Genomic DNA, 22,679 nt, shown 5'->3' with positions numbered 1-22,679 from the left:
AAAGCTGAGTTGGATATTTATTTAGCATAATATTGCACAATATTCTTAATTAATTAAATACAATCTTTTATAACAATTTTCCAAATCAGCGATCTTATATAATAAGGACAATAATGTAATTATTATTATATAATTTACTAATCAAAATAAACAAATATTATTTTTTAAATTTATAAGGTGAAAAGGCAGGATATATGTAGATTTTTTTAATATTTAGAAAATATACATTTAAAGAATAAAAGAAGTAAGTTTATTTAAAGATCATTTTTATAATAAATGGTTTTGTTAACAAAATAATCATTAAACAAATGTAATATGTGAAGTTGAAAAAATTTAATTTATTAATAATTTTCAATCAATTCATTTGATTATATTGGATTTTATCATTTGTCTTTCAGTCACACTTTAAAAAAAATTTTTTTTGAATAATAAATACAAGATAATTAAACTATAAAATATAAAGTTTGATTTTAATTTTAGCAAACTTCAAACATTTAACGAGTTTATTATATTAACTTAGTCTGTTTCAAGGACCAAATTGTTAGGCGCGAGGTGGCTAAAACAAAGCCACAAGTAGTTTTATCATATAATAAATTCATGGGTGGGTTGATACATCGGATATGATGTTATATACATATTTGAATGAAAGGAGGGCAAAGAAGTATTATTAGAAAATTCACGCCTCCGAGCTCCTATACGACGAATACCCTCACAAAGTCGAAATACCGTTTCACTCTCGTTCTCGAATTTTGATCGCGTCCAGACGAAAAATTTAAACATTTGCATACAATTTCTTCCGAAATACTGCTAATATATACATGCAATACTTTTAAGAATAAAAATGTGTATTATTGTATTTACATTTTAATATGAATAATTATTATTGATTAAAATAGATGTCATTGAAATATTTATATAGCCATAAAAATGATTTTCGAAACCAACTAATACAAAGTCAATTGAGCATTTTTAACATAAAAATGCAATTTCTATAAACGTAAAAAAAATAAAATAAAAAACTAAAATTCATTCAATTTTAAAATAATTTTTCTTTTAGTCTTCATTTTAAATCTTCCAAACGGCTGGTTATTAAAAAATTAAAACAATAAAATCTTTCTTTTCCTTAATTGTTTTAATTTAATTTTTATCAAATGTTTCTATGAAGTCAATAAGATTTTACAGGTTATAATGATATTTTTTAAAAATAATCTTATGATTATTATTTTTTTAAATACTGTGGACGCTTAACGAGCATAATTCGTTCCAGAGTCTTACTCCTAATGCGAAACACTCGTTAAGCGAAACAATTTTTCCCATAGAAATTAATGTGAAATACGATAATGCGTTCCCCGCCGAAAAAATATACTCAAATATTTTATGTATAATGTTTATTCAAGGAAAATTATACAATACACATTGTTATGGAGCATAAATCATCAGCTTTTCTTCTAGCGCGGAATGAATCAACCTGAAATGCAAATTCGATTTGCAGAAAACAAAAAAAAAAAAAAAAACCACAGATAATATGTTTGATAAACACACCAAATGATATGCCAAAATCTTTGGTTATGTAAAGGCTATAATTAAATAATACAAATTAATTAATTTGACTAGAGTTAGGCAGTTATGTTTTCATATCGTATTAAATTTAATAATTATAAATAGTTTTTAATTCAGACATTTCAAAAATTAATTTGGAATCGGTCATTAAATTTAATGACCCAAGAATTTGGCATATCGTTTGGCGTGTTTATTATATAACGGGTTATGGTTGTTGATCTTTATAAGTAATATATGTGAACACACGTTTGGAAAAATATGTGATTACGAGCGACACTAAGATGCTAGTGGAACGAGTGCTAAACACAGACTGATGGAACATGCCACATGCGCACAATTCGGGACTTCATCTCTCCTCATCACTCGTTATGCGAAACATCGCTCGTTAAGCGAGGCAGATTTTTATAAATTGTTTTGCTTGTTATGCGAAATACTCGTCGTGCGAGGTTTCACTGTATATGTCAGTGGTTCTTTACTCTTTTGGACTCGCAAAGCTTCGAAACGTAGACAAATGCAAACGGATGTTAGAATGTGTACCAACCGATTTAGTTCAACCATTTTCAAGCTTAATAACTCCTGTGTTAAACTATCCAACTCGGATTCAAAATCCTGCTTTCCATACAGTCTATCATTTCGTACATACAGAAAAAAAACCGAATTTTTTGCACATCTCGACATTTCGAGGTGCGCTGAGTCCAAAAATGCAAAAATTTGGATGGGGTCATTTTTTGAATGATCGCTACTCTTTTCCTGTTATATATAACAACAGAAAAGTAAAAATTATCATATTGACTCATTACTTAGATAGTATTTTAGCTTTGGAATAAAAAAGTTTCTACATTCTATCTTTATTAAAACTATATTTATTGATGCTAATATTCTGAGGTCACGTGATGAAGTCAGAATTTTCAGGCTTACTTTGTTAACAAGTCCGCCCCTGGTCGGAGTCAGAGTCGAATCGTGAGTCGGAGTCGTGTAAAAATCTACCGACTCCACTGCCTTGGTTAAAGAGTCAGCCTACAGGAGGCAAAATTAAAAAACATACAATTAAACTAAACGCTGAGCAATTTACATTGCGCACAATGTCGCTAACTTAAAATCCCTCTTATTCACTTCACAATATCTCTATCTTTCCTGATAATCTAGCCCCTCAAAATGACCTCCTTCACACACACACCATCACATCTCAATCGACGATTATGACTTCCAGTGCTTGAACTGCCCTAGCTAACTGCATCCGCCAATATTTCAATATCTGGCGCAGCCAATACTCTGCTCTCATCTTCATTGCCACCGATGGCCCCAAAAAACATGTGCGTCACTGCTAATGTGACCACCCGACCGGTTTTCACTCGGACAATCCGAGAATTGACTCACTGTCCGGGTGAACTATTAATTTTGTCCGGGAATTTCGTAGAAATTGTGAAATTATGATGAAACAAAGTTCTTGCAAATATTGTTATAAATTTACACCATTTGAACAACGAAGGACCTCACACTCACTGAAACTCATCTGCCATTCCGCCATGTTACTCTGTTTATGCTGACGTGTGACGCGAAACCTGCATCGCGACCATTTTTTGTTTGTTTGTATGTTACTCCTACGCAAGTCCCTAGTCTCTAACTGTAACCGATTTAGAACCAGCATGCACGTTATTCTTCGCATTGTAAAATGACATTGCGCATGCGTCAGGAAGTTCTGTTCGAACAAACCTGACCTGCCGTCCGGGTCAGCGATTTTGTAAAAATGGCAACATAGTCACTGCTAGTGTTGCCATTTTTACAAGCCGTAACATTGTGGGTGTCGTATATCGACGACACCCACAATGTTACGGCTCACTACACTCTTCACCCAGACTCCATCATCTTTACCGCTAAGGGCTCTTTCCTCCCTGTGGGCACTAAGATGGCCTCTTTTATCAAGCCCATTATGGATTCGGCCAGGCCCACAATGAGGCAGCCGGGTGATGAGGGACGGAGCCCGACATATCCGGACGGACCACCCAATAAAATTCCTGAAGATTTTTCGACCCGTCCGGATTCAATTCCGGGTCACCCAGAGCGGTAGGTTGCCCCCTTGACCGCTCGGCCATCCGGCTCGATGGGCCTGTATTTAGTATACATTCCTGGGTCCAGATTTGTTGCTAATCCGACATGTCGCATTCGTTTTTAAGCAGTTTCTAGCTTCAAAACTGTAAGAAGTTTTTTTTTTAAATCCCGAGACGTTCGAACTGGATTGCTGAAAATTACTTACGATTAGACTCGGACTTCTCTCTGAAGAGAAGTTATCGTCGTCTCGGATTCCAAATTCCCTCATGTGATGGCTAGATGGCCGAATGGTCAAGGTGGCAGCCTACCGCTCTGGGGACCCAGGATCGAATCCGGACAGGTAAAAAAATCGCCAGGAATTTTACGGGGGTGATCAGTCCGGATATGTCGTGCCCCGTCCTCATCACCCGGCCGCCCCATCGTGAGTTCGGCCGAATTTATAATGGGTTTGCTAAAAGAAGCCCTCTTAGTGCTCACAGGGCAGGAAAGTTTAAAAAAAAAACTTCACTCGTGACCTCTGTCCTTTCCGCAGGAGTCGTTTGAATGGCCGGCAGAAAAGACAGAGGATATGGAGATGACTTCTGGAGGTGATTTTCCAACTCGTCTATCGATTTTATTCCTCTCAAAAATTTTTTCCAAAGAAATATAATAGAAATGATTCAAACATTTGTCCTCTCCGTAGATCGAAAGAAGTCTCACTTTCCGCTTTTTTCTTTTTCACCAAAAGAACCAAGACGTAAAGAACGATCCGAAAATCTCGAGTCTTATTTACGGCGAAGACAAAGGAACGAAATTCTTCCGACGTATTTTTAATTTATTAGCGGTCGAAAATCCGAAAATTCTAATTTCGGCCGTTAAATTTCCTCCAGGTGGATACCCTAATTAATATTCCGAACGTCCTCTCTGACGCATTACGTGACGTCAAATATGACGTCAGCTTCGACGATTTCGATTTGTCCCAGTAACGGTCGTCACGTGCGCCTGAGCAAATGAGCGCCATTTTTGTTCGCGGTATTTGTCGACGATCGATGTTTTTCTTCGGTTATTTAATCGTTTCGATTAGTTTTAGTGAAATTCGGTCGGGAAAATGTCGTTGGTTTCTCAGCGAATGCCGATGAGACTGAACTGTTTGGACGAAGTCAGGAAAAGACTGGGTTTCGTCGACGACGACCGAGCTTTAGTCGACCATCCGGACGATGCTTTTAATATTTGGAAAGAAAACGTTTCGCGAGAAGAAGAAGAGAAGAAGGACGATTGCCGATCGGATTTGTGGTCGATGAAGCGTGTTTGTGATTCTCCCAAGAAGAATCGTTTTGTGGGAAGATCCAGGAGACAGAAATCGAAAGAGTCTCACAGTCCTCCGTACAAACCCGTAAGGGCTTTAAGACTATTCGAAGACCCTCAGACTCCCAGAACTCTGTTAGAAACGTCGGAAGCTACGTCGGAAGAGTTTAAGAAGAGATACAGGAGTCACATCGCAGAAGGAATTCGCAGGAACCGTTTAAAATATAAGAACAAGTATCGGAATGCAGAAGCTAACGTCAACCCTTTCACTCCTATGGGAATGCTGTTGAAACCATCCGAAAAACGAAGAAAGAACGATAATTACAGCGCCAATGGGTAAGTTGCGAATTAAATTTTGTTTTTTCTGGATAATTTTCTATTTCTAATACATTTTTCTGCATGACTCGATTGGCGATGACTCAAGAGTAAACAAACGTTTGGTCCCTGTTTGAGTCATCGAGTACCCGACAGATTGTCATGGGTAGTGTTTAAAGGCTCGTTTACAAACAATAAACTAATTTTAACAAAATTACAAAAGATTCTACTTGCGAATTTCGGCAGACAAATAAATTTAAAATATGAAGACTAACACCTTGGTTATCCCAGTTGATTTTGAGTTGTTATTTAAACTTTAATTAATGAAATTAGATTTCCATCAACCTGTGACTGAATTAATTAAACTAACTGAACTAAAGTGACTAAAATGAAATTAATAAAAACTATAATGCTGTCAGTTTTGAATTTGAAATTGTTAGTTATGTAGTGTGAGAGAACAAATATCAGGAGAAATGACAAAGATATCAGTTTATAGTGAGAAATTCTGAAAAGGTCTAAATTTAGTCAAAGCAGTTGTTTCTACAAAATCTTTTTTGGTCATTACTTTGCATTTTATTAAAGAATTGTTGCTTTTGAACCTCAATAAATACAGAATATGACTTTATTACAGTACATGTAAAGAGATTCTTATATAATTCTGCTTTAATAAAGGAGTATTTCATATTTATTCACAAATCATTCAATGAAAAATTTAATAACAAAATATCCTCATTCCCTTTAAAGTTTGGAGTTAAGAAAAAAACAGACTTTCTCTTTATCACTGTATAGCAACTAAAATCCAACTGCAAATGACATAAACAAACATTTAATAGAATTTTTAATATAATTGCAATGAAAATTACAATTTTAGTTTAAGCTAACCATACATTAAATTAGAACTATATTGATATAAAGTTAGTAAAAACCTCAATTATTGAAAAATATTAAATAAAAAGCATGGAAATTGGTTAATTGGTTTGCTATCATAGGTTACCTATGGTAGCGAACATGGCGGCTTGTCTCTGAAACAGTGGGGTCGCACATTCTTACCTAACCTAACCTAACCTATTCTAATAATTTGGTTGGCAATAATTATGGTAATTTATTAGAATAGGTTAGGTTAGGTTAGAACGTGCGTCCCCACTGTTTCAGAGACAAGCCGCCATGTTCGCTACCATAGGTAACATTAACCTGGAAATTAATAGACAAATTGAATATATCATATATTGTAGAGAAATTTTAAAAGTGAGATGTTTTCCATACATATATTCTAAAATGTTTATTTTAACTAAAATAATATGGAGGATATATGGTAAAATTAAAAAAAAACACATTAAAAATAATCAGATGCTATTTGTTAACTAAATAGAAAAATTACCGTATTGTTTCATTTGTAATGATATAAAATTAAAAAAAAAAATTAGAGAAATAATTTCACATTATGATATATTTTTCATTATTATTAAGTTCTGTTTGTAAGTTCTTCTTTTTACCATTATCTAACATGCTTTTTTGAAGAATTTTCTGCCAGATAGAAACTTTTATTTGTAAGTTACATAGTATAATATATGATTTACAAACTTGATGTATACATTGATTTAAGATGACAAAATTCTGAATCATTACATGTTTACAGAATAACAATCATTGTTTTTTTCATTTTTAAAAATGATTTAATAAGTTTCTACAAAATAATATATAATATTTTAAGGCTTATATAAAGTAATACGGTTTTAAGTTAAAAATTAGGAATAAAACTATACAATTTATTTGTATTTCCTGATGACAATATGTTTTACTTAATAAATACCTATTATTTAGCTACGTTTTATATTTACAAAAAATTGTTATATTATTATGTTAGAGATTGAGGTTATTTGTTCTTTTTTAATTTGTTTTATTTAGATTTCAGTTAAACCTTTTGTTTAATATTTTGTAAATAGTAACTGTACTAAATCTCCTTTTTTCTATATTTTAGCGGTACATTATTCAAGTTATTCATCAAAAATTTTTGAAAATTGCATATCTTTTTCTCCATTGATAATTTAATTGATTATTAGTTGTTTGTAATATATCATCTGTTTGTCCAAATTATGTTTGTATTATTCTGTTTTAATATTTCTAGTTTAAAATATTTTGGGTGGTGATAAAAAAATATGTATATATATGATGGATTAACAGACCAACACCCAAAATTTCTGGCATCTTAGGGTGTTTAACGTTGTTATATTTAACTTATACAATATAAATAAAATTTTAATATAAGAAATTATACCTTAATATAATTTGATATCTTTGAATTGTAAGTTATTAAAAATGCCATTTATATTTTTTAATAGTAATTATACCAAAAATTTATCAGGTATGTTTGTTAATAAAACATTATGCTGATTATAAAAATATATTTGTAGACAAAGTATGAGAGAAATTAGATTTATGATGAGAATGAATTCCTGAAGAAAAAAATTATATACAAAAATTGAAAGTATGTCAACAAGAAAGAAATAAAAAATAGTAAAAAACATGGCCGACAGTATTGCATTTAATTTAGAAATAAATATAAAAATACGTTTGTACAAAGATAAATACTTTGCTTCCATTTCTTTTCCGTCATTCGCTCCAGTGACAAGAAAAGAAATGGAAGCAAAGTATTTACCTGTGTACAAATATATTTTTATATTTATTTCTACAAGAAAGAATAGTTGTTCATTTTTTATATTTTATAATATTCATATTATATATAATACGAAATATTGTAATGTAATTATTAATCATTTTTGAGTTATAATGAACATTTTAAGATATTTCTTATATAGCTGTAATAGTGCAGGTATTGTTTGAGTTTAGAACAAATTTTTGAAGTGAGTATTTAAATTGGTAGATTTGTAATTGTCTCATCATTTGTTAACAATTAATGATTTCTATACAGATTTATGCATTTGTTTGGCATTTGTATTTGCATAGGTGCTTGTCATTTTTAAGTCACTCTCATTAAGAAGTGTCTATAAAACATGAATTTACATTTATGTCAGTTCAGATATTTAGGCATTCATTACATTTATGTCTTTCACTTTCAAGTTCATATTTGTCACCAAAACTTTTTTGAGGACGACTTTTGATACCGTCCGTCTGGGACCAAAGCGCAAGCTTAAGCAACTTTTCCGGATGGGCAAGTTTTTTGGCACAGTTTTGTCATGTGGATTTATTACATTTTAATACATTAAATGAAAAATATAAAATATTAGAGAAAAGAGAGAGGTGACAGATTACCAATGTTCCCTCTAATTTTTTTTTTTTGTAGCTGAGGGGAACATGTACTTCTCTGAGCAAAAAATTTTTCTGAGCAGATAGCAATAATCATGTTGCAGACAGAGTGAGAAATCAGTAAACAACAATTCAAATCGGTGTGCATGCTCACCTAAGTGGTGCACAAATTCTCATGAGCAGCAACAATTTGAGCAGTGCGCCGCCACGCAGTTTAGAGGGAACCTTGCAGATCACACAACTACAAATAAATTCTTAACTCTTAAAAATAGGTATTTACAATGTCTAAATAAAGATAATAAAGTTTTTGTTTTAAATATTCAGGAAATTTAAATGGTTTCATATAAAGATTTTCAAATATTTTTGGATTTATTAAAATATCTTTGAGACATCTTATACAATATTAAATTAAGCATTCAAAGATTATTTCTGTTTAATAATTGCATTATTAAATTAGAAAATTTTTTAATGAAAACAGAAAAATTAAGTATAATTTGACAATATGTTATATGTATTTGAATCTGTAGAGGTTTGAATTTTAAAAAATTAATGTGTAGTCATTCTCTAAAAGTATGAGAGAATGCATTTTAATGTGTAATTGAAAAAGATGAAAAACATATGTAAAGGATAAAACTTCAACCAAAAGTGCATCAGTAATAAGTTTTTCTTATTACAAATTAAAATACATTTTTTCATACTCTTTAAAGATCTTATATTTATCACTTACATATAAATGAGATATACAGTACATCTATATATATAGTAGCAAGAGTTAGCTAACACCTGTTGTAGGAAGTGATTGATAATTTTTCCTCTTAATAAGAGCAGGTGGACCAGGATTAATTACCGAACGAGGACTGTTGTTATTCTGTTCTACATAAAAATAAAATATGGCTTTTATTAAATCAAAAGAGAAGAAAAATAGCAGAAACGGTTAGAGGTGGTTATTTATTTAGGAAGCGATTAAAAGTCGTTATCTGGGTGAACGTTTAAACGCCGAGCTTGTAAACAAGCCAACAGATGACGTTTCCCAACGTTTCTTAGTCGACACGTTGTAAAATATCTTAATGGACGTCGACGGTCCGAGAGGATGCGCAGCTGTTCGTAGTCCTGCCCCAACCGATTTTCCCCATTTTGTTTAAGACGGGAGGGAAAATAGCAGCTGCCGTTGTTTTCGACTTTAAACGCGACTTAAAAGAAGAAACACGTAACGTATTTATGCATGGGGATAGCGAACTATTAGTGTCGGTAGGCGAAAGGCATCCTTTGTTTATTTTCCCGTTACGTAATTGAGCCGAATCACGCAAACCGGCACCGTCGGTATTCGGCCTTCTCGCAAATTACGCATCGCTTCCCGACTACTGGGACGGATGGTCCGAAACGATTTACGGCGGATAAATCGTCATAAATATATCAAAGATTAATTCGGCATCGATTCGGAATTTCTTTCAAAAATAAAGTGAAGGGAATAGTTTGCCACGTGTTGCGTCCCACAGACCAGCTGGAAGGTAGGAGCTATTGTCGACGGAAACAGCTGGTCGGATGCAGCTGTTCTCTCGAACCGCTCCACATACGGGATTCATAATAGACTTTAGCCGGAAGTAGCGCTCCGCAAACTTTTTGCAGCACCCGTTCCGGACCCCGAGCAACGACGGTACGGTTATGCGCCGCCCGCGAACTTAGGCACTTTTTAATGTACTCTCTTACCTAGATTTGGATGCTTTTTTTGCTGTCTACCACGAAAATAATGAAACTTTCCCTCCAGTAACTTACTATCGACTCAGAAAAAATCTTGAATCGACAGCCTGTTCCGATTCAAGATTTAATCATGTTTTAATCCGATTTAACTTGGTTCAATTAGGAATCTCTTTAATTATAGCTTGCTTACAAAATGTGCCGCTGGCTAACGTCGGGTACCATTAACGAAGTCCCATTGGTTATACGGAAGTGTTACATTTTGTTTCTGGAAAAAGGAGGGACGTGCCGAAACAAAGAAAAACACGCGACGTCAAAAAATTAATTGTTCTCTCGTTTATTTTTAATATTTCTTTTCTGACTTTTTCTGCCGTTTGATGTATTTTAATTTTATCCTGCTACGTTTAAAAATGGATTTCGAATTTTGAGGGAGACTGGCTGGAAATGGCTTTTTAAAGTAGGCGATTCCTCCCTCCCGGATATTTTTTTCTAAATTTTCTATCCTCTACTATAAAATTCGTCGAGTTTTTTTACTCTCACCTCGTCCGTTACGGATAATTTTTGAAACGCGCATTCCGGCGACAGCACAGAAAGGCTCTTCCCTGGGCCAGGTGCAAAGAGGTTAAATTTCCGGTTCGAGAGGAAGTTCCCGATTCCGTCATAAATAAATGACGAAAAGATATTGTATTGATCTTCCCGACAGCTCGACGCCCTCTATGAAAAAGTTCGTTTATTGGAATGGCGACATTTCACCTTTTCGTTTTACAATCAGAATAAAAAGAACCGATCGGGAAATGGTTTTTTAGTGGCGGCATTTTCCATCGCGAATGGAATTGCCCGTTTGCCGCGTAACACGTAAACGACGAATAGACAGAAGAAAAGAGAAACAGACTGACGATTTTTCCCCCTTCTTTTCAATTTATAAACATAATAAAAATCAACGGTATCCCGAACGCATCCGATTTAATTTGTCTACGGAATCGGCTTATGTAACGTTTTCGTGTTTATTGCTGATATTTAATAAAAGTTACGTTTTAAAAATATTCCAACTGAATTCTAATAAACTTCTATTATGTATAGAAGAAGGGCAATGATAACTTTCTTAGTTTTGTTATTAGAATTTTAATTTAAAAGGGTTCAGATGCAGGTTGTTAAATGTTTGATGTATTGTGTGTGCGTGTCTTATGATTTTACATTTTCAAAATTATGAAGTAATAGAAAGAAAATTTATTATTGTAAAATGTTTTAAAATTTTCCCGTTTACACGGTCTAAAACAGTGCAGAGATTCTTTATAACACAACAACAACAAATTTGAAGTTTAATTTCACCACTAGCGAGTAACACTCAGGCACCTGACAATTAAGTTAATAATCACAACACTGGTTGGTTACCAGCCATATAGCTGCACACTCTGGTCAACACTGACTTGACACACCAAAAAGAATGCACAATTTCTCCCTCTCTAGGCAGGAAGATCTCACCCCACATTCTTAAGTCTATAGTTACATAACACACCTGACACGTGATAGAGCTGTGGACTGTACATCAATGCTAGATAACATAAACATACGTGTTACAATTTTGTTGAATTGAATATCGAACTTAACAATTATTAATTAACAAAATACTATTAAAAATATGGTTGAACCTCGGGTTAAAAACACCCCTGTTTACGAACAAACTTTTGAATGTCGTATTTGCTTTGGTTGCCGTACAATAAGTCGATTTCCAAATAAGCTACTTGGCAGAGCTGGCCGTTGATGGTCAACTACCTATACTTTTTATGTCGAAGAAAGCCAATGGACTGACTGATCGACGATGGGACTGCCGATTCGGCAGTGTGCTGAGATTTGTCTCGTGTCGTTAGATGTCACTGCATGAATCATTGATAATGATATTCAAATTAGATTTCAATATGCATTTGGGTAAGATACTACTTTAAGTTTTCGGTATGTGACTCACAATTCAATTTAAGTCAAATTAATTAATAAAAACCTCAAAACATAAATGATGTCCATGAATTTGTGTTTAAAGGTGCTTAACTCTAAATAACAAAAATTTATTTATTTAGTATTATGTATTATAATATTAATATTTAATTTAATATTTATTAATACTAGGTAGCCAGTTAATTAAAACTAAAAATAATAAAATAATAATTAAATTCTGGTTTTTATACTGAAACTGAAACTAAAATTTAAAATAAAATCAAAATTAATTAATTAATTAAAATTAAAATTAAATCAGTTGAAACATAATATTTTGAAAAGTATGGATAAAATACTTGTTGCCTGTCTTCATTGATTTAGTTATACAGTGGGTGATCGGTTAACAAACATAATCCGTTTCGAGACTTTGTTCGCTATCTGAATTGTTTGTTAACCAATTATCGATTTACCATGGGTTTTTTGGGAATTTGATTAATTCGTTCTGGAGATCCCAAAAAATAAAAAATATATACTTTCTTACTTTGTTTATTTATATGTAATAATATACACAGTCTTGCATTTTTATTAGTCATTTGTTTGTGTGGGTTAAAGAATCTGTCTAATGTCGATTGCTTTTCTCTCTTCTTCAGGATTTTTCAGAAGTAATTAATAGTATTGTAATTGTAGAGATCCCTAAGCCTATTAACCTCAACCTGGATTGGATGCCATTCTAAGACTGTGTTCTGACATCCTCCCACTTCTTTAAAAGATCTTTTAATACCAGATATCGTCATTAATCCTTTTTTCAGAAGAAAACATATCTTGCCGAGTTTCTTGGTGTTCTTCATTTAAGAGTTCTTGGCATTCTTCTGTCATCAGATTCGTTTCAGGTTCTATTATGAGCTCTTCAATGTTCTTTATTTCTCAGATGGGATTTTTGTTACTCCTTTAGCTGCTTGAGCCTTCTTGTTTATACTATATATTTTTAGATAAGATTGAACTGTCCCCTACTGTAGACTTGTTCAAGCCATACTGCCTAGCAACATCAGACATCTTCTGTGTACTCTCTACCTCTGCTATTATACTCTCGCCTTTCAAAAATAAAAACCGACAGTCTTGCAAATCCTATAAAAGAATTGTTTCTGTCAGAAAAATAAAAGGCTGGAATTACAACGGAAAGTTTCAAAGGTTGGAGGAATACTATCCGATCGGTATATACTGTGTTGAGTGTCAATGTTGACGTCTCCCGTGCTCCGAAAAGTTTCTAATTGTTGCCTGAAGACAAGGGAAGCCCAATAGTAGACCAAGACAAGGGTATTCATTATTTTATGTTGCTTCTTTTTGTGTTTGTTCTGTGAGGTGTTCGTTATCCGAACATGTGTTTGTTGTCTGAACATAAAAATCTTTTGCAAAAGTGTTCTTTATCCAATTAGTTCATTAACCAAACTGTTTGTTAACTGATTACCCACTGTATTTCAGGCAAGCAATGCAGAGTCTCTATTTATGGCACTTTTTTTTTTATAAAGTGATGGTTTTGGTTTTGGTTGACAGTGATGGCACATTTTGCCATTAATATATACATATAAAATGGATACAGATACAGATATTATATTATATATAATATATTGCATTTTTATGCATGAAGTACAGGTAAAAGGTAAAAAAAAAGAGACTTTGTTTTGGGGGTCGGGAATGGATTAATCAATTTTACATTGTTTCTTATGAGAAAATTTGTTTAGGGTTGAGAATAAATTGGTTTCCAAACAAATTTTAGGAACGAATTATTCATAAACCAAGGTTTGACTGTATAAGAAAATAGAATTAATAAGTTTTATCATTAAAGGAAGAAACAAAGATGTAATTTTGATAAATTTGTGTTTTGCAGGAGCATTCTGAACACTAGCATAGAAGACCTGATGGATGAAGACAAGGATGATGATGATGATGATGAGATGGAAGACTCTTCACCTCCGGTAGGAAGTTCTGCCTGTCCCTAGAAAATTGTGGTCTAAGAATGACTTCTCTCTAGAGTGGTTTAAATTAAGACTCATGGATAGAAAGGCCTGGAAGACTTTCTGTCAATAGGCTCTAGCTCTTTCTGTCTTTGATCTGCTTTGAAATATGATTACGTGTCTTTAAGTGATGAGTTTTCACATTGATATTGTATTAATGGGCAAAGATGATATTCTAAATTAGGTGATCTCATGAGTTTAAATACAAAGAGATTTGGTTTCTGTTCTTTAAAATATATTAATTTACAAAATAATTGTTTCTTGAAATTAAATTTTAAGTCTTAGCATGGCAAAAATAAAAACTAAATTGAAAAATCAAAGAACAGATATAAATCTGTGGACTGTTTATTGTTTGTATTTTTTGTTCTCACCTGTCTGACTTCCTGTGTTACTTGTAAATTTAACATCCTTATTTGTAGTTCTAGTTTGTTTTCCTGCCTTTTTTATTGATGGTTTGTTCCTATGTCCTTGCTAGTACAGTCTGGATCTCTATTGATTCTTATGACTTTTTTTTTTTAATCTTTCTGTATTATCTTGGTTTTTTTAATAAATTTCCTTTTATGAAAATATATGATAATGATACATTTTCTATTTTAAATTTATTGCTGTATAATAATTTACTACATGTGAATTGATTATATAGAATAAAAAAACAGAATGTAATAACACTTGATCTATTCTAATATTTTTATGTAAAAAAAAAGTAAGCTTGTTTTGGTACACTTTCATAATTGGTAATTTTACAAAATCAACTAAAAGACAGTTATGAAGGAAACATTTATTCCAAAGTCATCACCAGATGAAAGATATTGTATTCAGCAGTATTCTTAGAAAAGCTGCAGAAATATTTACTTATGAATTAAATTTTTGAAATTCAAATTTACCCTAGAAACTGATTATTGAAATCAAAGAGAGACATTGAATAGTATCATCTAACAGCTTGTTGCATACCACAGAATATTCATTTCCAACTGTGTTGAATATTTCTTTGAAGATATTAGTAATATATTGTATTATCTTTGCTTTCAGATCTTAGACTTATGTTATCATTGTGATAACATTTAAATATAATATTCATAGAGATTTAAATGGACCAAATAATAGCCAAACTCTGTGAAATTATTTTCTGTAAAATCTGTAAAGCATAGTGGTATAAGGTAGATTTTGTCTCCATGAAAATTTTTTGAATAATCACATGTATCTTGTGCATAAAAGTTTTCCATTTCTCAAATTCTGTAACTGCAAAGATTGATGTCATTGTCAAGTGTAACTAGATTTTTATACATTCATAAAAACATATAAAAACTATTTTCCACATCCATTTGTATAATACAGGTGAAAATTTGTGAAAAGAAGTTTTAGTGTAGACTAAACTTCTACACTAAAACTTCTTATAGTTTAGAGTAATATAGAATAATGTAGAAGTTTAGTCTACACTAAAACTTCTACATTATTCTATATTACTCTAAACTATAAGAAAATTGAGCTTAGAGTATTTTAGGGAATGTTCTGGACAGTATTGGGAATATATCTAAATGGTATCATTATGTCCCTGTTTACCATTTATTATGTTTATTTTTTAAATTTTGCTATCATTTTACATTAAAAATAACTAACTAAAAATGAATTTCTTGAATTTTTATGATGTATGAAATAAATATTCTTCAATTTTAAGTCTTAAATTCTTAAATCTCTGTTCTTAATGAAACTAATACATATTTATTATTATTCTGATTAAAATAATATTGTATCATGTGGGACTAGATAATGTTTGTGTATTTAATGGAATATAAAATGGCAAATTAATCATGGCATATTAATCATAAATCAATTAATCATTGCATTAAAATGAATCATCAATATATGCATAGGCATATAGTGATGATTTATTTTATTTGTATGTTTACAGTTCATTCTATTTAGTATAATTGAAAGGTTTTTTGAAAATCATTAATGTTTGTGATGATTTTGAACATACAGGATTGATTTTTATAATTTCATGCTAATTCCTGTCACCTTTATGATTATTCTAGTGATAGTGTAATCTTTTTCTGGATCAACAATTGTTTTTATAAAATTGCAAAGTTTAAAATTTTTCTATAGGGATTTGGCGATCTGTATTATGTTTTGATAGTGATAATACAGTATTTAAATATATGAAATGCTTTAATTTAAAGTAATTTTTGCTTTTCTTACTTTAATAATTGTATTTTGTTTTAGATATATCTTAAAGAAAATAGCATATCCAGGTACAATACAGAATTTTTAGAGATCTGTCAGATTGGTTTTGGAGAATTTGGCAGTGTTTATAAATGCATTCACCGTTTAGATGGATGTATTTATGCATTGAAAAAGTTACATAAACCACTATATGGAAGTGTTAATGAGTGAGTATTAATGTAGTTAATGTTTTTAGATTGGATAGAAATGATAGAAATTTGTCTATTAAAAATAACTTCTTCATTTATTTAATTTGCAGAAGAACAGCTTTAAATGAAGTTTATGCACATGCCGTATTAGGACATCATCCTCACGTTGTTAGGTATTATTCAGCTTGGGCAGAAAATGATCACATGTTGATTCAGAATGAATACTGTAATGGTATGGATAGATTTAGTAGATATTTTTGTTTTGTAAATTAAAAAATAAATTGAAATAAAAGTACAATTCTGTATTTTTAGGTGGAAGTTTGGCTGACATGATAGAAGATAATAGCCAGTCTGGATGTACTTTTACAGAAACAGAATTAAAACAAATATTACTTCAAGTAGCTGAAGGACTGAAATATATTCATTCTTTAGGACTTATTCATATGGATGTAAAGCCAGGTATTTTATTTTTATATTGAGAATTAAGTATTCAGAATTGTAATTTTAATGAATTTTGTAATGAATTTGATATAATTGTGATTTAAACATAAAGTTTTGCTTTTTTACTATATTATGTGATTTAATCAGATATTCACATTTGTAAAACTTTAAAGCTAAATGTATTAATGAGTAAAAAATTGAATGATTTAGAAGTTTATTAAAAACAACTGTAGCTCAATGTAAGTTCTTTAATTTAACATATTTTTTCATCAGTCCCTTCAAATTGTCATAAACAACAATTTTAATGTTACTGCATTTATGATTTTGTGTGCTTTTCAGATTTAACGCATTTAAAATGTGGCTCCTAAATGAATTTTCACCTTAATTAGTTAACTTTTTTGAAAAACATAAATGTTTTGTGTTTCATGTTCAGATAGTCAAGAGAGTTGTAAAAGTTTAACAAATTATTGAGATTGTTTAACCAGCTTATGATAGTGAAGGACACTATGTTCTATAGTTTCGGCACTTTGGGAGCTATTGCTGGACTTGTAGATTGGTATAGCAAATAAAGTGCCATCACATCAGTTTTTGAAGTTTACTGTAGATTCTGCAGTCTGGATACAGTATTTATGTGCAGCTACAAACCCTGTCATTATGGCTACAAGTACTAAATGTAAAAATCAAAAATTAAAGCTCAAACAGATAACTTGTAAAATCAAAATCATTCACACTTTTCCAGTAAATGGGTTTAACAAACAAATTATAATCGTTCATTAAACCCATTTGCTGGAAAAGTGTGAATGGTTTTGATTTTACAAGAACTTAATCTATAATAGCAGTAATAACATTAATGAAAATATGTTTCTTTATGTTTCAAAATTGATAAAGAAATTTCAAATTTTCAACAAGACACGAACAAGTATTCTTGATTACTTTAAAAACACAGCTTGTCAGTTCATTATCATTGTTTAAAACAGACCTGGCCAACCCGCGGCCCGTCACGTTAAATTGTGTGGCTGTTAAGCGATATTATATATCTATTTCAACTTTTGTTTCCCGTTATATGTATATCAAAGCAATTAAATAAATGAAAATTTGCATGTGTCATTGTTATAATGTGCAAGTGCGAGTACGAACTCTTGGTATAACAATGAAATCTTATTCATTTTGTATTTGTTTTACTTTTTTAAAAGCATGTTTGCCTAAATTGTGGACCACCATAATGTTACGTGTGATCAAAGTGGCCCGCAAAACAATTTGGGTTGGTCAGGCCTGGTTTAAAACATGTCTAGAAATGACAATAATTCTATATTTAAACTACATTTGTGGCTAAATATATAAACATTTTTCATAAATGTGAAAAATTTTGAATTAATAGGGAGAGCTATTAGTATAAAAAGCATATTATGCAGTATATAGTATAATAGTATAAAAGCATATGTTTATGATATAATTAAAACTTAAATTTGTTACATGAAATTGAAAGAAAAATGTGTAAAAAGGAAAGCAAGATAATATTTGTAACTTGAAATGAAATATAATCTAAGAAAAACATAGTTTATATAGGATGTCAACTTATTTGAATAAACAGAAATAATATATTACTTTGCCTTGTGATTAACCAACATTTAAATTAAATTAAATGTTTATAAAAATGTGACCAACTCCTTATAACAGATTCCTATAGTATTTTTTTTCTGAAGTATTTGATAAAGAAAAATTAACTGTATAAATATAATTTTTTTATTTTTTAAAATTTAATATGAGAACTCGAGATGTCATTGTGTGTAATTCATATTAAACTTCGCATTTGACGAAAATCATAGATTTCATCTGGTAATATTTTTTTTTATAAAAGTCATTAGTTATGATTAAACAGTGGAATGTAATCATTTTAGAGCCAAGTTACTATTTAAATATATATTATTTTTAATATCTGTGTTTTGTGTAGTATTTAAGATTTTTGAAGTGTCATATAAATATTTACAAATATTATTGATAACATTTTAGTATAATGTTATGAAATTATTTTTGAATAGTAATTAAAACATCTGGTTTGGAAGTTTTTCATAGATTTAGAAATTGCATTCATATATGATTTTTGCCTTTATTGATATTAGATCTTTACTTTTCTTTAAAAACAAAAGGATCTTGGGTACATCATAAGGCTGAATGAGTTTGGATGAATTACTAATGAGATGATCATAAAGTACTAGTCATGATTAACAATTTAATGAGTAATTTATGAAGATTATTAGATACTATTGAGAATCATGTGAGAACATTGAGTGTGTTCCTGTCAATTAAATTTTATCAAAATAACCAAAAATCCAGCAGAAAATAAATACTTTAATCAAAACAAATCTTTTTAATCACTTTTAGCAATCATTTTCATGTTAACATCTGTTAAAGATACAGAATAGACTGAAGAACAAAACTTTACAAATTTGAATTAAACAGAACATTGATCTGATTGGCTGATGCATTCAGCCTAGGCAGCATGTACAGGTGTCCCTTGTGGAACATGGTTTTTCCCTAACACGCTTCAAGAATTAGGGGAACCCTCATACAACACAGTTCAAGAATTGGATATAATAAACTTCCTGAAGCCCGATACATTGATACTCAACCCAATGATTGCCATAATTAATTGGGCTATAAATTTGTTATTAATAATGATTAGGCACCATCTCTTACCTAAATTAATAATTATAATTTTTAATAATTTATTAAATTTAGAACAGTCTGGAAGGAAAGAATTATCCTAGAGCAGGACTTGAACCTACAACCTCCGCTTACCATGCAGTGTGCTAGCCAGTTATGCCATCCGGACCTCCTGAGCAATTCTTTGCTTCCAGACATATTTACACTTTAGATATAACCATATGCGGTTACTCACAGTGCTGGGTGTATACATACATGTGTTCAATGACCGAGGATGCTAGGCATGAGCTTGCCCTTGCTCTTAGCTAGAGGGGTATTAATTTGCCTTGTGATCTTCATGTCCTTCTTAAGGATAGTGACACTTACAAAGCATTCAAAAACTTGATTCGTAAGTATCACATATGCTCCGTCATTCATTAAGTTGGTCATGTCTGTCATCGGGCACTATCTTCATGTGCTCCCTGCCCATTAATGTACATATCATTACTTGTTCTGCTGCATCATATATCTGTGTAGTTTTTATTATTACTATTAGTATTGTCTATTTTATACTACTGTATATGTTATTCTACTCTCAAGCTATGTATCATATTGGTTGATTTGTATTGCTCATTTCACTATCTGTTCATACCTCTTCTCTATTGTCATGCTGTTTGTACGTTATCTCTCTGTTATTATGTATGTATTTACCTGTGCTTTGATAATCTCTGTATTTAATCTGATTATGCTCTGGCGGTATCAGGAATAAATACAGATAAAAAAATAAAAAAATAATAAGTGCTGGGTGGGGATGACGCCTATGCCCACAGTCTAAGAACACCTCCACTATAGTTTATTATAATATATATAATAAACTTCTAAATTATTTAATAATTAGATTAGAATTCTGTGCAGCTCTGTTATCATAACTCGTGATTAAGGGCAGTGACATTTATGCTTGAAGTAATTCAACAATTACTTTGCTTTAGATCAAGAGTTCATCTAGTTGTTGGAAGACTTGTAGCAAATAGACTGACTGAAATACAAGACAGTCTTCTTACTGATAAATGGAATCATGGCTAACTGTGCATCATGTGGAGTGCTTCATTCTTGCACTCATAAACTCAGAAATATGGTGGAAATGACCAAATTCTTAGATGATCATAGGTATTGGCCATGTCTAAATTCAACAGAAGTCAATAAACTAAAGGAGACTCTTGTTGTTTTCTTTACGATGAGAAATGAGATGTCATTGTTTAATGCTGTTTCAATATTAGGTATGTTGTAGCATATCACAGCATATTGTCAATATTTTATCTTCAACAATAGAACAAAACACATAAGTAGAAGATGACAAGATTCATTGATGATTACGGAAATAAATACAGCTTTGAACTTTTAGATGAAAAGAGATTATAGGGAGAATTTTAGAAGTTAATTACTTATATACAACAAGGAAAAGATAAACATCTATTCATTGGACATTTATTGACATGAATGGATTTATAACATTCATGTCAATAAATTAGACAAATTAGTGCTCAATTAGACATACAAGGAATATTGTATAATATGAAGTATCTGATTCTTCTTCTTAAACATCATCTTAATAATTGAAGTCTGTCATAAAAGACTGTTACATCCTGGAATGCAGTTATTATTAGCTATTCTATACCAGAAATATTTGAACTTAGACAGAAGATCAAATGTGAAAAAATATACAAGAATATGTCTGTGATGTTTCAGAGACAGCAAATATTATGCAACAATTAATGGGTAATTCACCTATTGCATGAGTACATTCTTATTGTCAATTTTTAAAGTAGAAATAGATTATGATTGTTCCTTAAATGCTTTCATTTGAAATGGACCAAGTTGTATATTATGGAAGGTTTACATAACATTATTCATTCGTTTTATCAACCAAAGCAGCACACTTAGTAAGTGATAAAAATCTCTGAAGCATTCGTTATTTATTTGTAGCAAAAAGAAATATCCTCAACAAATTATAAATGACAGTGGAACTAATTTTAGTATAAAATGCTTCTAGTTTGGATAACTATGTTAAATTTTCAATTGGCTATTAATATGTCTCAAAACCAAACTTATCGTAATGACTACAAATGACTAAGGTGATTGTTTTATCATTTTAATTTTATTGACTCCAACATGCATTTCGGACGTATACATTTGTCCCTCTTCACTTGGGTACAATATTATATAATATTTAGTTAACAGCTAAAATTCCACATTTTTTTAAAAAATAAAATCAGGTAAAATATAGATAAAATCTGAACTTCTATTATTTTCCATAATTCCAGGTCTTGAGTTTTTCATGTTGTTCTTGAATTGACGCCATTGAACTCACTGGTGTTACTATGACTCACATAATTGGTAGTCTCGAGTTAGACCCATCAAGCGAACTCAAAAGGAGAGTGGAAATATGTCATACTCACTTGGTTATGTATGTCGTTAAGCTTGATGGGATTATTTACAATGCATCTAGGTTTGCGACTGTAATGATTCGACCAATCAACTTAACTGTAACAAGTTGTAAACAAATCAACATGAATCAGTTTACAGATGTTACAGTTAAAAGTTTTGTCTTATTGCAATATAGTATGCAGAAACAAAGTGGGAAATCTCCAATATTTTATTTTAAAAAATAAGCAAAGAACAAAAAGAAATATTAGTAAGATATATAGGAAATAATAAGAAAATGAACAGTAGAAAATTCAACAACAAATTTACAAGAAAAAGACAATTTGATTTGTGGAGAAAAGTAGTTGAAAAATTAATTGCATGTACTGGAGCTAAAAAATCCGTTGTGTAATGGAAAAATAAAGTATTTTAATTTAATCCTTTCTTCATATAGTTTTCTTCCTTGATCTGTTTCTTAAATTGTTTTTCTATTAAGATTATTTATTAATCAGAACTTAACACTTCTGATTAATAAATAATCTTAATATGCTGTCTATGCTCTTAATAATTTATACATATAATTTACTATCATTTTAATTCTCTTTTTCGACAAATTAGATACTTTTTATTTTTGGAAAAATTTGCTGTATAATTTTATCAATTATGAATTAAAACTTTTTTATTAGTGTTGACTTGA

The 22,679-nt window shown here is 31.0% G+C and overlaps 1 protein-coding gene across 1 annotated transcript in view; it reads left to right on the top strand.

Moving 5' to 3' along the window:
• The first annotated feature begins 4,448 nt into the window (after positions 1–4,448).
• LOC136972767 (wee1-like protein kinase 2) overlaps positions 4,449–22,679 on the top strand; it is a 31,505-nt gene continuing 13,274 nt past the window's right edge. The window contains exons 1-5 of the mRNA XM_067267404.1: positions 4,449–5,229; positions 13,982–14,069; positions 16,329–16,495; positions 16,588–16,709; positions 16,790–16,936. Coding sequence (XP_067123505.1) covers positions 4,697–5,229; positions 13,982–14,069; positions 16,329–16,495; positions 16,588–16,709; positions 16,790–16,936 — 1,057 coding nt within the window. The 5' untranslated portion in view covers positions 4,449–4,696. The remainder of the gene's footprint in view (positions 5,230–13,981; positions 14,070–16,328; positions 16,496–16,587; positions 16,710–16,789; positions 16,937–22,679) is intronic.

This window comes from Centruroides vittatus, unplaced genomic scaffold (genome assembly GCF_030686945.1).
Source record: "Centruroides vittatus isolate TY-2023 unplaced genomic scaffold, ASM3068694v2 contig_301, whole genome shotgun sequence".
NCBI classification, from domain to species: Eukaryota; Metazoa; Arthropoda; class Arachnida; order Scorpiones; family Buthidae; genus Centruroides; species Centruroides vittatus.
Note: the sequence above shows the minus strand (reverse complement) of the source record. Positions and strands in the feature narration are given on the sequence as shown.